Source organism: Podarcis pityusensis, assembly GCF_964106645.2.
Source record: "Podarcis pityusensis genome assembly, chromosome: Z".
Classification (NCBI taxonomy): Eukaryota; Metazoa; Chordata; class Lepidosauria; order Squamata; family Lacertidae; genus Podarcis; species Podarcis pityusensis.
Genome location: NC_138044.1, coordinates 21,263,090 through 21,278,691, shown reverse-complemented (window position 1 = coordinate 21,278,691; position 15,602 = coordinate 21,263,090). Strand labels below are relative to the sequence as shown.

At 44.4% G+C, this 15,602-nt stretch overlaps 1 protein-coding gene and 1 pseudogene across 2 annotated transcripts; both read right to left on the bottom strand.

Annotated features, from left to right (window-relative positions):
* LOC308468202 (elongin-B pseudogene) lies at nucleotides 1-625 on the bottom strand (annotated as a pseudogene). The gene has a single exon. The product of its transcript is annotated as an elongin-B pseudogene (transcript).
* A 1,259-nt stretch (nucleotides 626-1,884) lies between these two features.
* On the bottom strand, nucleotides 1,885-14,830 carry LOC308467876 (G-protein coupled receptor 83-like; the record flags this gene model as incomplete). The annotated part of the gene is made up of 4 exons (XM_080989523.1): nucleotides 14,714-14,830; nucleotides 7,167-7,647; nucleotides 6,300-6,425; nucleotides 1,885-2,022 (listed from the first exon to the last, which is right to left on the bottom strand). The coding sequence occupies exons 2-4, from the start codon at nucleotides 7,599-7,601 to the stop codon at nucleotides 1,885-1,887; spliced, it is 699 nt and encodes a 232-aa protein (XP_080845649.1). The 5' UTR covers nucleotides 7,602-7,647; nucleotides 14,714-14,830.
* Nucleotides 14,831-15,602: the final 772 nt, after the last annotated feature.

Here is a 15,602-nt window from a genome sequence, read left to right as displayed (position 1 = left end):
GAAAACATTGCTCTGTTTGATGAGTGGGGAGGGGCTTGGAAGGAGGTGTGGTCTTGTATAGAGAGGGGTGGAGTAAAAGTTGGAGCTGGATTGGAGGGGTGGGACAGTGCCATGTCTCTCTCCACGCTGGAGGGTTGAGGGAGGGAGTGGGTGGTGGGGAAGGGGCGCCACAGGTTGTGCAGCTCGCTCCGTCTCCCTCTGGCCTCTCACTGCACCGCTTGCTCGTTGGCGCTGCTGCCAGAGTCCTGGGGCTTCATCACGTCTGGGAGCTCCGGGGGTCTGGAGAAGGGATCAGTGTGGAGGGGCTCAAAGGCATCTTCACTGGCTCTGAAGGCCAAGCCAACTGTTGCTGGGGCCTGAGGTCGTGCTGTCTGGCTGGTGAAGCCACAGTCTCCGAGGGTTTTGCTGTCATCCAACAGTTGGTCATCCTTGTATAGCCTTTGTTCTTCTGGGGGTCTCTTAAGTATCCCCTCAACAATTCTTTTCAGCTCATACACCGTACTGGACTCCTTGGCGTCTGTGAAGATGGTCGTCTTGTGACGTCGGATCATTAAAAAGACGTCCATCTCTGCAGCCGCAACCTCAGCCCAGACCCCCCAGAGAGGAAAAAGCAGCAGAACCCCCCAAACCCTGTGTTTTGAACCACTGCTTAGTCCCACTGAAATTAAACCGTATGCAATATGCAAGCTCAGATTACTCTAAGATCCTTCTTCCCATTTCACCTCTCTACTCATCCATTCTTGTCCTACAGATATTGTCATTGCATAATTTTTTTCATGGCTTGATTCACATCTTTAATATCCTGTTTTCATGCTCCTGAACTGCAGTGATGCTGTGCTGCAAAGGGAAGTTCCACACACACTGGCTGTTGTCCCAAAGTGGGAAGCGAGAATGGAATGACAATAGACTCCCCAGAACCACTGCTCCCATTCTGTTGTTCCTTGCCAGATGAATATCGGTTACTCGATTTAAAAAGGGTAGGGGGCTAATCTCAAGGAAGGGGTGGCTGAGTTGGTGCCATCCAGGTGTCATACTGAGCTCCCATCAGCCCCAGACAACAAAGTCCAAGGTTGGGGATGATAGGAGTTGTGTAGCACAGCAACATACTGTTGTGGGTTTGGTGAGACCCTTCCCATTTGGGGGGTGCTGCCCAGTGAAGGTTGGAATCTAATAGAGGAGGAAGTTGCTAAACTGGTCAGACCTTTTGTTTGTAAGACGATGACCTTAGCTGCCCACTCAAGTGTCCTTATCAGCACCCCAAAAGAATGAGCTGGGTTGCAAGAACTACAACTAGGTGTGATGGCGCCCTCAGTGCTAATGGGTGGGGCTTTCTCCCATTCGCTCACCTCTGTACGGTAGCTGATTTGTAAGAAAATCGATAGCTGTTATTACCAATAATTGGCTGCCTTGTGACTTGCAGCAACTCAGAATCATAAATGCAAATGACCAAAGGAAATGACTTTGAAATCCGTAAAAGCAGTAACACTTAAAATATGAAGCGAGGAAGGTGTGCTGCTTTAGGCTGGAGTCTGACTAACTGTAAATAAGCGATCAGCGCACTCAGAGGTGCCCACCTCCAGAGCCCCCTGCTGCCTCTTTGCCTCTTAGCAACTCTCCACCTCCCAGGGGACATTGCCACCTACTTTGGGAATCACTGGTGTAGGCAGTATTCAGCTGGATGGGTGCATGGCCTGACTCAGTATAACACACCTTCCTGTATTCCACCTACAGAATGGAAGTTGCCTAGTCCAGCCTCCTGCCAATGTAGGAAATCCACTCCTGTGGCCATCTTTGGTAGGAGGTGAAGCTTGCTTTTCATTTTTTATCTTTTTAAAGTAACACATAGTTTGACAGGGGAGAAAAGAAAACGGTAGCTTAAAAGACTCACCTATAATTATAAATGAAGAGCTTTTGATAGATAGCATGGGGTAATGAAAAGCAGGCTGCCATTATCCAGATGCTGGAAATGGCCAGTGCTCCTTTGGTCAGTGACATCCTTGGCTTGAGTGGGTTGAGGATGACCTGGAAGAAAGGATGCCTCACAGTGATTCTCATCTCTGCCGACCAGGGGTGGGTAAAGTGCAAGCCATACCCATACCCATAAAAAGCTCCCCATAAATGTAATTGCCATGTTGGGCACTACCTGCACCATGCATTTAAAGCACTGTGACCCCATTTTAAATGGCCACAGCTCCCCCCAAAGAATGCTGGGAACTGTAGTTTGTTAAGGGTTCTCACAGTTGTTTGGAGACCCCCCCCCCACAACTACATTTCCTAAAGCAGTTAACAACCAGTCTGTCTTCCCAGGGAACTCTGGGGATTGCAGCTTTGCGATAGGAATAAAGGGGCCTCCTAAGAACTCTCAGCACCCTTGAGAAACCACTTCCCATGATTCTTCGGGGAAAACCATGACTGCCAAAAGCAGTGACTCCTTTTTTTGGGCCACCCCCTCATTCCAGAAACTCACCCCAGTGCTCCCTACACTACCCTACAAAGGGCATTTTTCAGAATAGTGGTTTGCACAGCCCACTAAGGAAGATAGGAACAGCATAAAGATCAAAACAGTACCAATTAATTGCACATTTATTCAAAAGCCAATTAAAACTATTTAGTTTAATTAATTCAACAAAGCTGATGTGGATAGTTCAGTTGGTAAGAGCATGGTGCTGATAACACCATGATTGCAGGTTCCAAATGAAACACATGCATATTCCTGCATTGCAGTGTGTTGGACTAGATGATCCTCAGGGTCCCTCCCAACTCTACAATTCTAAGTTGGCGACCATGGCTGCATCTAAGTTAGTGATGGACTTGATCCAGTGGTACCAGTTTTTCAAAGTCCGATAGTCATTTGCACCTCCCACAACCACTGCTGTCCCCTTGCCTCTTAGCGTCCCCTAGGTACTCCCACTGCCCTCTAGGGGGCAGTATTGCCCATTTTGGGAACCACTGGTCTAAACGGTCATGATACTGCTTTAAATATATAGTGCAGATGTTTTAAAAACCTCCCACTTTCCACTCCCACTACCAAGCAGAGCGTGGCGCTGTTTAACCCCATCACTGCACTTATGTGGTTGGAGAGATTTAACCCACATCTCTGTAACCAGTGCAGGCAGCCATGGGAGATGCAATTCAGACCCACTCATCCAATCAGTCTTGACAATGGAAGCTCTTGACCTTCATTATCATGTTGGTGCAAATTTTGAATCAGAGACAGTGCTTTGAGTTCTGAAGTCCTGCCTCTTCTTACTGCATTAGACATAAAAGGGCTGGGTGATCATGCAAGAATATTGGCATAAGCAACCACCATTATCAGCTTCTTGCTAATGGAAAGCTGTTGGCTGAAGTTTGCAGTCCATGGGAGATGCACAGACTTGGCTGAAGAAAGGCAGCAGAGTTACCTGCAAGTCCGTGGTTTCCAGTTAATGCTCAGCACATAAAAGGGAGTGCTGTGTTCCTAGTGGTCTGCCCGTGTGGGTTTGTGTGGCAAAAGCCATGTAACTCTCAGAGGAGTGGCTAATATTAAGCTGAAGAAAGGTAGCCATCCCTGCTGCAAACAATCTGCAAAGCTTACCTCACTGCTACCAGCACATGACAATCTGGTGCTTTTAATGCTGCCAGTGCTTGACTTATTAGGGAGATGGCCTCAATAATAATAGAACACTTTCTCTGAACACCCAGGGGAATATTTCAGTATTCACTTCCTAAGCCTGCAATTTCTGTCTACCTTCTTTTGGTATCACAATGTTCTATTAATCATTTTCCCTACTGAGCTGATATTATAATACACATTGTTAGCTTACTGATGAACACAGTACGTCAGTTAATGAAAGAAGCTCCTAAGACACACTCCAACCTTTAGTTCCAACTTTTTTTAAAAAACTGTTTTATCTTTCTGTGAGTATATTCTCCAGGAGTTAAACAATACCCACTATGTGACAAAACGCCTATCAGCCTATCCTGCATTGCAGATTCTGCACTGATGCGGGAGGGAGGTGGACTTGATGATCTCCTAGGTCCTTTCCAACTCCATGAATCCTTAATAATCATGGAGCCCATGTAAACAATCTACCAGATGCTTGATAAACCATGTAATTTTGCTGCAGGACATTTATCAAGAAGTGCAAAACAACGGTCAGTTATTGTACATGAATATGTGTGAGAGCTGAACCTCTTTATTCTAATATAGACCAATAGTGCCATCTAGAGCTAAGAACGCTGCATGGAAACAATATCCTTGGTTTCATTTCATTTAATCCTTTCTTTCCTATAATAGCAAACTGGTCTGAATTGACTAGTTCTTTCGTAATGGAAGTTCAACACCATTAGGAAGCCGAACCATCCTCTATGCACATTTCTGATTAGTGGTTGTTGGCATATATCTGCCTTGAGAGACAATGCAGTGTACCTTTGGGGGTGAAGTCAAACTGCTGTGTTAGCAATACCAAAGTGACCTCCCTGGGGTGCAAGTCTAGGCACTGTGCATGGAGGTCCTGGGCTGCCTAGATGACAAGACCCGCCCCCCTTGGTGTCACTGGTGCGGTCCAAAGGAAATCAGAGCAATATGTTTGGCACCCCAGGAGTTGCTGAAAGGAGGCGTACAAGGCGCTGTCCAACTGTCTTAGGGACTGCACTCCGGATTTGTGTTGGGTCCAGCAGAGGTTTAGGGTCAGAGTTTTCCTTCCCCTGGATGCACTACCTTCTCAGGTAGATGAGTCCCATCTGCCCCTCACTTCCATCTACAACACATGCAGAAACTGCCTTCTTGAGGTCTATTGGGTCCACTCAGTCCACAACAGCCTGTTTTCACATGCAGGGGAAGTCCCCAACTCATCAAGGATTTGAGACCCATTGGCTGCCCCTCACCTGGTTTAGCTTGCCAGTCAAAGCTGTTCCTGGGGTGTAGCCGTTGTCCTATGCTGACAGCTTCTAGGACCCACAGGTGAGAGCTGAGTGCAGGGTGGGGACCAAAGGTGGACAAACTACCTAGAAAATGCACAACATGTCATCCACCAGAGGTACCACCCCTCCCCTAACACCCCAGACACCGCTTCTGATTGATACCTAACCACTTACATGAGAGATGGAGCTTATTTCACCATTGGTTCAAACTACAGTCAAGGCAGGCGCCTTTTTCTGGTCCCAAACTATAATAAATGTGTGACATATCCTTTAGTCCTTTGTCTCCTTTGGAACCATGAAAACCAGAGATATTCTGCAAGGGACTAACACTTTCCTAGGCTGCCTTCTTTCCAGGAGCTCTGCATGTTTTCTGACACCCAAGACAACACTCAAATAGGCAAAATGTAATTAGCTAAATTAGATTGCCTTTAAAAATTTGGAAGTCTCTTTCTGTGTGATTTGTTGCATTCCTTTCCCCCTCTGAAATAAAGTTACTTATATACCATGACAGTTGGCTTTATTGGTTTTAAAAAGGCTTTTCTCTGTAATACAGGCAACCCCCATTTTGCACAGGGGATGTGTTCTGGGCATTCATGCGCGTTGGCAGAGCATGCATAAGCCAAGCCCACCCCACCCCGTCATGCCCTGTTATGCCCCGCCCTCTTCCAGGTCAGTGGTCAAGCAATAATTGAACGTGTGCAAAATAACCACTGCCTGGGCTGTTTTTCACCTGATCAGATTGGATGGATGAGCTGCAGTACCCTTCTCTGACCATTATGGGATAGGGCCATAGCTCAGTGATAGAGCACCTGCTTTGCTGCATGCAGGGAGGTCCCAGGTAGAATCTCCAATGGCATCTCCACTTAGTGCCGGGAGAGATTCCTGTCTGAAACCCTAGGAAGCCACGGGCAGTCAGTGTAGACAGTATTGAACTAGACACACCAATGTCCTGACTTCGTATAAGAAGCTGCTTATACACCCAAGTGACCACTCCTAACAAATACATACATACACTGGCTGTTTATTATGGTGGGCAATTTCAATTTCCTTGTGTCCTTAGGGCACCCTTTCTCCCACTGCCCACTCCACAACTTTGTGTAGTCAAGACTAAAGGCAAAATAGTGTTGGTTTCAGGCATAGGAGCCAACCTCTAGGGCCCAAGGTCCCTTCAGCCACTCCCCAATAAAATATTTGAGGGGGCCTGGGTTCCCCAAAGTTGATGAGTAGTGCCATTCAAATTGTGTGCATGTGCTACACCTTGTGATCAATTATGCAGGACAGGGATAATTGACAGGGATCAATTATACCTCCTCCCCCCATATTTTATTCAAGTTGGCACCCCTGGTTTCAGGATACCTTTTGCAGGGGGAGGTGGGGGATGGGGTGGGGTTTCATACCTGATGCCGGTCCAGGGCTATAGCTGTCAGGGTCAGGGTGGAGACGTGGAGAGAGCAATACTGCGCAAAGCGGCTGACATGGCACATGCTTTCCCCAAAGACCCATGTGCCGTTCACGAACCGAACCTGCAGAAGAGACTGGCAAGAATAATGGGGCCAGCAGAAGATTTGTGGCTAACAACTAGGATTCACTTGGTACAGTCAAGCACATGGGGTTTCCATCGGCACATGGGGTCAGGAGGACCTCTGTCCATTTGTGAAAGTTCGCAAAGATTAAAATAGGGACTTCTGTCAATTTTTTACTTGATCTGACTGTTTGCTTGCCAGGTGGCAATGGGAGTGGAATAGGACTCTCCTAACAACTCTCAGCACCTTTAACAAACTACAGCTCCCAGAATTCTTTGGGAGAGCCATTTATTTATTAATTTAAAAGATTACAGTATTTATAGTCCACTTGTCATTGCATGTTTTCAATCTCAGAAAGGGGAGCAAAGTTTATAAAAATAAACATAGAAAAATAGCCACCAAAATTACAAAATCATATAAACAGGACCAATAAATAACCAAACAATTCTATCATAAGGCAAACAAGCAAAATCACTGCAACATAAACTAATATTTCCAGTTTAATGAAATATGAGCCTCAAGGTCAGCAGTCCGGCCAGGCAGGGGTGGGCAGATTGATTTGCTGACCTCCTCTAGCTCTCCCATGAACATTTAAAGTGGGATCACAGTGCTTTAAATGTATGGTGTGAACAAGGCCCTGGGTGTCTGTCTAGCACACCAAATGCAAGGCAATGACTTAATCCAGGCAGTGACCTCCTTCCTTTCTGGTCTGGGGGCATGGCAGTTTGGTGAAGGACTTACCAAAGAGAAAGGTGTGTTGAACAAGGTGATCATGATATCGGACATGGCCAGGTTGGCAATGAAGAGGCTGGTGGCCGAATGCATCCTCCTCCTCCTCCTCCTCTTCTTCATCATCACCACATGGCACACCAGCAAGTTACCAAAGAGAGATACGATGATGATGACTGTGTAGGCCACAATGAGGAGAGCTTTCATGGTGGGCTTCTGTGACTCCGGCTCATATTTAGCCATCTCAGCAAACTTCTCCCACTCAATGATCTGGCTCTCTGTCCAGTTGAAGGGTGTGCCATTCTTGGCTTGGTAGTGTAACATAAACTTGGCCAGAGAAAAATTGCATTTGGGCTCCTGAGGAGGACATGGGAAGTGAGGGGAACGGGATAGAGGGAAGAGGAGCATGTGAGAGAGGTGGTCTTCCAGCCAGCTGGAGCCTTGCATGGAGACAGGCTAAGTTAGCAGGAGGCGTTTGTTCCAGCAAGTGGGACTAAATAGCAGAGAGAGAGAGAGACAGACAGAGAGAGAGAGAGAGAGAGAGAGAGAAGCTTTTTAGCCAACTCAGGTTGGGAGCAGCTGTCAGGACAAAGGCAGCATTTAAATATCCAAGTAGAAAGAAGTCTTGAGGTGCATTAAATATGTTTTGTAGCACACTGTTTTGTAGCACACTAGTGTGTCATTTGACAAAAAATGTGGACAGTAAAAGTGGAGCTGGGAAAATCTGGTGTGCTCATTTTTCTTTTGCATGCTGAAGGGCAGCACATATGTGCACAAAAATAAAGAAAAATGGCATATGGCAGAGCACACACAAATCATGGAGAAAGATCAGGTGTGCAGCTTTAATTGGTCATCTTGAGTCGTTTTGTGCTACCCGTTATTGAGGCATTCAGTCTTCCAACTTCTGAGAGAGCCCTACAGTGTTTTGTTCTCCCCTCTTCCTTTTTCCAAAGCACTTTACCCTCCTATTTGCTTTGTCAATTTTTTTGGAGCACAATTCTTCTAAAATGTGTACTTTCCCCTCCCTTCTTTATAATTCTCTTCCCAGCTGGATTGTCCTGCAGAACCTGTAAATGATATCAGGGGAAAACATTAACATTATGCTGATAGATTTGATTTTTTCTTTTCTGTACAATAGAAAGCGACTATGCAAATTGCCTTGATAACAGGTCTCCTGACATATTCAGAGATGAGCTTGGAACAGTGTCCTAAACAGGGAACAAGCTGGCTTCTGGCACCATAAGTTCACCTCTATTTTCTTTTCTTCCTGCATTCCGTGTTCTTCTTCAGTACAGTGTAAAATGAAGGGTTATTTACTTAGTCTTTTGCTTTCAATTACATTTTTCAATCAGCAGGCAGCCAGATGACCAGATGAGGCACGATTGTAACTCTGTACAAACTGAGCAAGATTTGATAACAAAGAGTTCTTGTGACTAGATTGTGAAAATAAAATGTCCATTTCCAGAACATGTTCCTCCCAACAGTCAACATTACTAGCTCAGAGCGATCAGGAAACCTAGTTCTAAAGCAAAAGTCTATAAAGTAAGTACCCCCCCTTCCTGAAACTCTGTGGTTAGGGTTGTTCAGACAGTTGCCATGGTTTCAGGGGTGCCAACTTGAATAAAATATTGGTAAGCTCTGCCCCACATAATTGATCACAAGCACACCATTTGAATGATAATGCCCATCAACTCTGGGCCCCCCCCAGCTCTGATATGTTCTCACGAGATATCATGGAGCCATCCAAGTCCCCATGAGATCTCCCAGCACCATCCCTGGCAGAAAGCTCAAAAGTTCTTTTTGTGCCAGGAAAACCTTGCATACATTTAATTTGCTCAATTTCAACCAGCCAGACTTGGACCACACAAGCTTGAAACCACACAAATTAAAAATGTGTAAGATGCAATCATACTGTAGTGCTATGTAGACATAGAGAAACAAACCTAACTTAAAAAAAAGTACTACCTGTGCTCCCTTTTGTCTACCAGAGTATTCATAATCCAGGATGCTAAAGGGAGAACAAATAATCCTTCAAAAGTTGTTTATATACTATTCATTCATTAATTCTTGGCCCTTCAGGTGTGGGGGGAGAACCAAGTCTCCGAAGCAGCTTTCATCAATCTGTAGTAAGCTACCATAGTCCCTGCCCCTCAGGTTTATAATCTAAAAGACACAACACAAAAAGAAAAGAGGTTGGACTGGAGATGGGAAAAAAGGCAAACTCAGACACCAGTTCTCAGGTACAATACGTGCTATTTTTCTAGAAAAAGCAGAACTCACCATGAATGCCTCCCTTATTCTTTTAGAATGGCAATGGTGCCCACTTGAGAGGTGCCAGAACTAAGTTCCAGTGAGTTCTGGCTGGGGGAACAAAAGCCCTGGATATACCGTAATATTTTTTAAAGTGCTTTTCCTGACAGAGAGGCACAAAGCAAGCTCTCTGCAGTTGTTCCTTCTCTACCCAGGGCCAAGAGGCTCTTCAGAGAGTGCTGCCCTTCCAGTCTGCAGTCCCAGGAGAACAGTGCTTTCCTTTTCCACCCACCTAAATTGTTACGATTGGGAGGCAATGCTCACCAACATTCAGTTAAAACCCAGAAAGAACACAGCAGACAAAGCCAGCAATCATGTTTGGAGAGTCAGCTTTTATGTCTTACCAGAAGGAGATGCAATGGCACAGTACAATCCCACACAAGGTTGCTCAGATCCAAATCCCACTAAGCTCAATGGGTTTTACTTACTTACCTGGGGGCAAGTGTGTTTAGGCCCATAGTTTAACTAACTACTGCTGAAAATCAGCCCCATTAACTACGAACCCCTAAATTTGGGATCCTTTCCAAACCTGTACCAAAGTTTAGCAGGTTTTTTGCAGTGAAAACCTTGCGTCTTGTATCACCCCACAAACTGAGCAATTGATACATCAAACATGGGGTTCACACTTAACTAGAAAACCCCAAAATTTGGGCACCAGGAATTAAGTTTTAAGTGACCGCTGCACCTTATTGGCTTTGCCTGGTACATTTTTATGAAATGAATGGAACAAAAATTCCCACTTATTTAAAAGGTGTATGTTTCTAGATTACATTTCTTGTGTCTTAAATATGTGGCTTGTGTGTTGAATCTACTTCAGGAGCCCTTACAAACTAGCTATTTATTGGGTATTCATTCTGACTGCTTGCACAAAGCTTCCTCAGAGGCTAGATTATATCTGGTCTTTATCAAGCATTCATTGTGATTTGCTTGTGGGATGGTTACATGACAATGAGAATTTGTCTGGCATCCATCCTAATTCACTTGAGGTGTCTTTAAGCATCTTCATGTTAGTCATTCAATCATCCAACGTTTTACTGTGAATTTCCCTGTCAGTTTCCAAACCAAAATCCTTTTCTCAAAGAAGAAATAAAGTAGATTTGCATGTCCTGGCGCAAAACAGCACCTATTTACTTTAAATGATCTACTTGAATCAGTACAGCAAAATACTGACAGCTCAGACATTAAATTGGTTCAGCAAATCATCCCTTTGTCTGTTGAAGTGCATTTCTGCTGTGAATTTTCCCAGTTATATTTTTTAAAATACTCACGTAATCTGTTTTAAATTGTGTTATAAAACTGATAACTGCATACCTACAGGTAACATTTTTTTACCAGTCATGAAGCAGCAGTAAGAGTAAGATTCTATGCAACAAACAAGAAGCAACTGTGTGTACAGCCTCATACATAGAATAGAATCGTAGAATTGTAGAGTTGGAAGTGACCCTGAGGGTCATCTAATCCAACCCCCTTTAATACAGGAATCTTGCCTGTAGCTGTTCCTGGGTACCTGGAAATCTATTTTGTAATGCAGTACAATGAAACATGGGTAGGAATGCACACATTATGGTGCACAAGTGGTATTCTTACATAGGAATGATAATTCATGCAGGAAATTGTCTTGGATGAAGCTATCCTAAGGCAGCAATCCTATATATCATTACCTGACAACAAGCCCCATTGAAGATAGCAGAGTTTACTTCAAAGCAGGCAGGCATATGATTGCACAGTACATAATACTTCCGGCCATTGTTTGTCAGCTGAAGGCAATAACATTCTCTATTCGCTGCACAATTATTAAAACTGAAAGTTATACACAAACAAAATCTAATTGCCTGGGACTTGTTTTCAAACTGCTTATCCTCAAGGAGCAGTTTCCACTGTGATTTATTTTTTTGTTGAGAACCCCCACTTATTTTTCCACTTGTGCCTCTTCCTTTCACAAGTAAGGCAGCTGCATCAACCAAGACCCCCATGTGTGGTGCAGAGAGTTATTGGGCATCCGGGGGGGGGGGCTCCGTTTACACAGGGCCCTCCCATAACATTTTACACCTGGTTTTGCCATTACCTGCCCACCTTTTTAAAAAATTGCATCTTGCAGCATTGCAATGTACCTGTCTTCTGTACTAACACACTGGACCCAGATATTGTAAGCAAAGTCACTTAAATAACTCAAATGCAGTTCCAGAAAGAAAAGTCCAGATAACACTTTACTGAGCAAAGTGAACAGAGACAGTGTGTAATATGAAGAGAAAGGAACAGAGAGGTTTTGCCTTTCTTAGTTCAGGCCTTGTACATAGCAAGGAGACATTCAGCCAAACACACAAATTAAAAACTCCCTCAGAACTACATAGCCAATCAGAATGCATGCCACCACAGGGAAGATCATGCCACTCTGCCTGGTTGCTATGTGACACCTCCACCCACCCACCTCTTGGCTTTAAGAGACTGTAACAGTAAAAGAATTTACTACTAAGTTACAAACTGAACGATCGCTGCTGTTGCACTTCCAACAGATACTTCAAGGACCATCTGCCCCAGGAGCCTGCCCTTTCCCAGGTCTCTATGCTATTAAAGGTCTGATGGATGGTGAAAAGAGAAGGGGCCTTCTCTGTGTTGGTGCCCCAGCTCTGGAATTATTTCCCTCAGTACAACCGTCCCTATTTATATAATAGGGGCCTCCTAATAGGTGTCTCTCTGCACCCTTGACAAACTACAGCTCCCAGAACCCATGGGTATTTAAAGTGGTATCATATCATTTGAAATATATGGTGCGGATGTGACCTTTGACAAGCTATTATTGCTTTTTGCGCCCTTCCCCTTAACCTTCTATATTCTGTAACTTTTATACTGTACTTGTAGCCTGTCTACTGTAAATAAATTATATTTGATTTGATGTTTGAGTTTGAAACTGCTAACCCAGGTGAATGAGGTCCAAATTAAACTTGAGGACATTGAGTGACCTATGGAATTTGAGGGATTCCTGAATGTTCTGGGGGTGAGGTGGGGTAGCATTCTAGTTGCAGTGCTGGTGCTCATCTAATGGCTCTGGTCTCACATGGAATGGGGAGATGGACAGGGCCATTGACTCCTAAGTGAGAAGGGGCCCTCTCTGGGCCATGAGTTCTGACCACTACTGCCCAATCACAAATATCCCCTTATTGGGCAAGATACTTGAGAAGGTGGTGCCAGTGCCTCTTTATGGAAGAAACAGATTCTCTGGATCACTTCAGTCTGGCTTTGATTTATTGGTTGAGTTTATTTCCACAATGAGCTGTGCCCAAGGCATTTTACAGCAAACATTCAAAACACAGAGCATGGGAGAGGCAAATACAGAACATCAGTAAATTCAAAAGCGGCAAAAATCAACAATCTGGCAAACACAGAATAAATTCAATATTACAAAACAAAAGCAATCTATGCCCAAGTGCATTTATATCCCACCTTTCTATCCAAGGAACTCAAGATGGCATGCACAGTTCTCTCGCGCTCCTCATTTAATCCCCACAACAACCCTGTGAGGTAGATTAAGCTATGGGCTCACCCATAATTCTGCTTGCCCTGTGCCTAGAAAGCAAGGGCCCAAGCGGTTTCCCCCTTTGCCTGGCTCCTTTCCCAGGGAAAACCCATTTTTTAGTCTTAAAATCAGTGCAAATGTCAATCCAGAGAGAACCCAATTGACGTTTGCTCCGATTGAGCGCTAAAAGGCGATTTTCCCCAGAGGGAAGCAGAGGTTGTCATTTGCACTCATGCAACAGCTCTCTCAAGTGTACATACTTCAGCTTAAATGTGGTTTGCATTTTAAAATCAGAGGGAAGCTGGTTTGAGGGAAAGTGCACCAACCAGCAATATTTTATAAGAAACGGCAGGATGCCTCTGGATCGTGGCTAATGCTGTTTGTACTCAGCTTCAGAAACCAGTGGAGGGAGAGCACTGGAACCAGAGCAAAGATTAATATGACAGGCTTTTTTGTACTCAGTCTACTGAATACCTTGCCACTGTATATTTCCATGCCTAAGAATTATCATTCAGTTCATCTCCTCAGAAATAAAGATGAAAGAAAGCTTTAGTGTACTGCGGTCTAGCAGAAAAAGTTAAGATTTCAATGTGAGTAAGAGTCTGTTTCAGAATTGCCAGTGCAAACCTGGAGATGGAATGGCAATGTTACTATTTATTACAATTTTTATGTCATGCCCTTTCTCCCAAAGGAGCCCAGGGTGGCAAACACCAAACAGCACTATAAAAACCCCAAAAACAAAAGAATATTTAAAACACTTGGAAACTATTTTAAGCTTCTGAAACATTAAAAAACTTTTAAGAATGCCTTAAAACATATAAAGCATGGAAAGTCATACATTTCACAAACAGCCTTTGAATGTGTGTCTATAAGAAAAGAAGTTCAGTGGCAGCACAGACATTTTTTTTTTTTGAGGGTGCGTACAGAAGGGGCAAAGTACCGATATACGTCTAGATGGGTGAGTTGTATTCCACGTGTTAAGATCTCTGAATGAAAAATAAGGGTATATGTTTGTGGCAGGAATCCAGCAATGGGGGGGGGGGGAGTGTGTGGGAGCTCCTTGCTGGGTGTCTGTGTCTGCTGTCTTCTCTCCCTCTGGTGATGCCCATGATAGCATCCCAATATAACAGAATATATTCATTGCAGAGGGTCGCTTTCAACTCTACGATTCTCTGATTCTGTATAAACATTCATACACAGCTAGAAATGGTAGACACATAGTATAGTCTAAAGAACCTTCAAATAGTGCTTACTACTACTACTTATAATAGTACTAACCCAGAAATAGTACTTCGGGTTAAGAACTTTGATTCAGGATGAGAACAGAAATTGCGCAGCGGTGGTGCAGCGGCAGCGGGAGGCCCCATTAGCTAAAGTGGTACTTCAGGTTAAGAATAGTTTCAGGTTAAGAACGGACCTCCAGAACAAATTAAGTTCTTAACCCGAGGTATCACTGTAGTAATACAGCTATTATTGTCTTTATTACACATTCAAGGCAAGATCTGTGCTACTTCAGAAACCACAATACATTATCTTCTAGTGTAACATGTTCAACGTAGTATCAAACCAACTCTGCAGTCGAGCCGCATCCTTTCGATTTAACTCACCAGAAACATCCGAAGACATGAATACAAAATTGTGCAAAAGCCGAGGGAATCTGTAGCAGCACAGGAATATTGATGCATGGGTGACAGGCAATGAAAACAATTCTACTTGTCCTTTACACTTTACTCACCCTCTGGGAAGGAAGGGAACTGCTTCGGCTGATCCTGCTGGCTTTTCCACAGCCACCCAAACCTATGGCCCAAAAGGAAAATGTTGAGCACTCTTTCCCTCCTCTGCTGATGAACTACTTCCCAATCTCTCACTGTGCCTTCTTGCATGGCGCCCTGTTCTGCCTGCTCTTTCTCTAGTCCTGCAGAACACCAAACACACACAGTCCCTTCTAATCACTGGGCACATGTGCCTTAACTGACTGGCCAATCAGAGATAGGCAGGAAAGTGGGCGAGGTGGGAGGGAGCTTGCTAGTAGTGAAGTGCTTGAGTTCCTTCTGTCATTTGCAGGATGATGAGTGACACTTACAGTAATGCTTTTCACTACAAGAGGATAAGAAGGGATGGTGGTTCTGATCACTCAGTGCAAAAGAGGGAGAAATCCAAGGGTTGTTTTTAAACCACAGTGAAAACTGAATCTCATTTCCCTTTCAACTCACAGTTTACAATTCTTCCCCACTCAACCCAATCCACACACACGTGTGCGTGTGTTTGTGTACTGTGTGAGAGCTGGGCTAGAAGCAGGCTGCAGGTAGAAGCCTGAGAGTGATAGCCATGCTTCGTTTTTGCTGGAATCCAAGGCTGTGTCTATGGGAGAAGCAAGACCTTTTTTGGTTGCTAATCCTGCAAGCTCCTCCATCATAGACTCAGGTTGTATATGTGTGTAAATAAACCATATATCCTAAAGACACTACACTCTCCACTGTCCCTCATTCCAAGGAAACAACCCCAGAGAAGCACCTGGAATCCTCCAAGCACTGCTTGGAGATTGGGTTGGTGGGCAACACCTCAGAATAGAAAGTTGATCCTCAAATCACAGAAAAATCCAGCTAGTGTTTGCTTAGATGTAC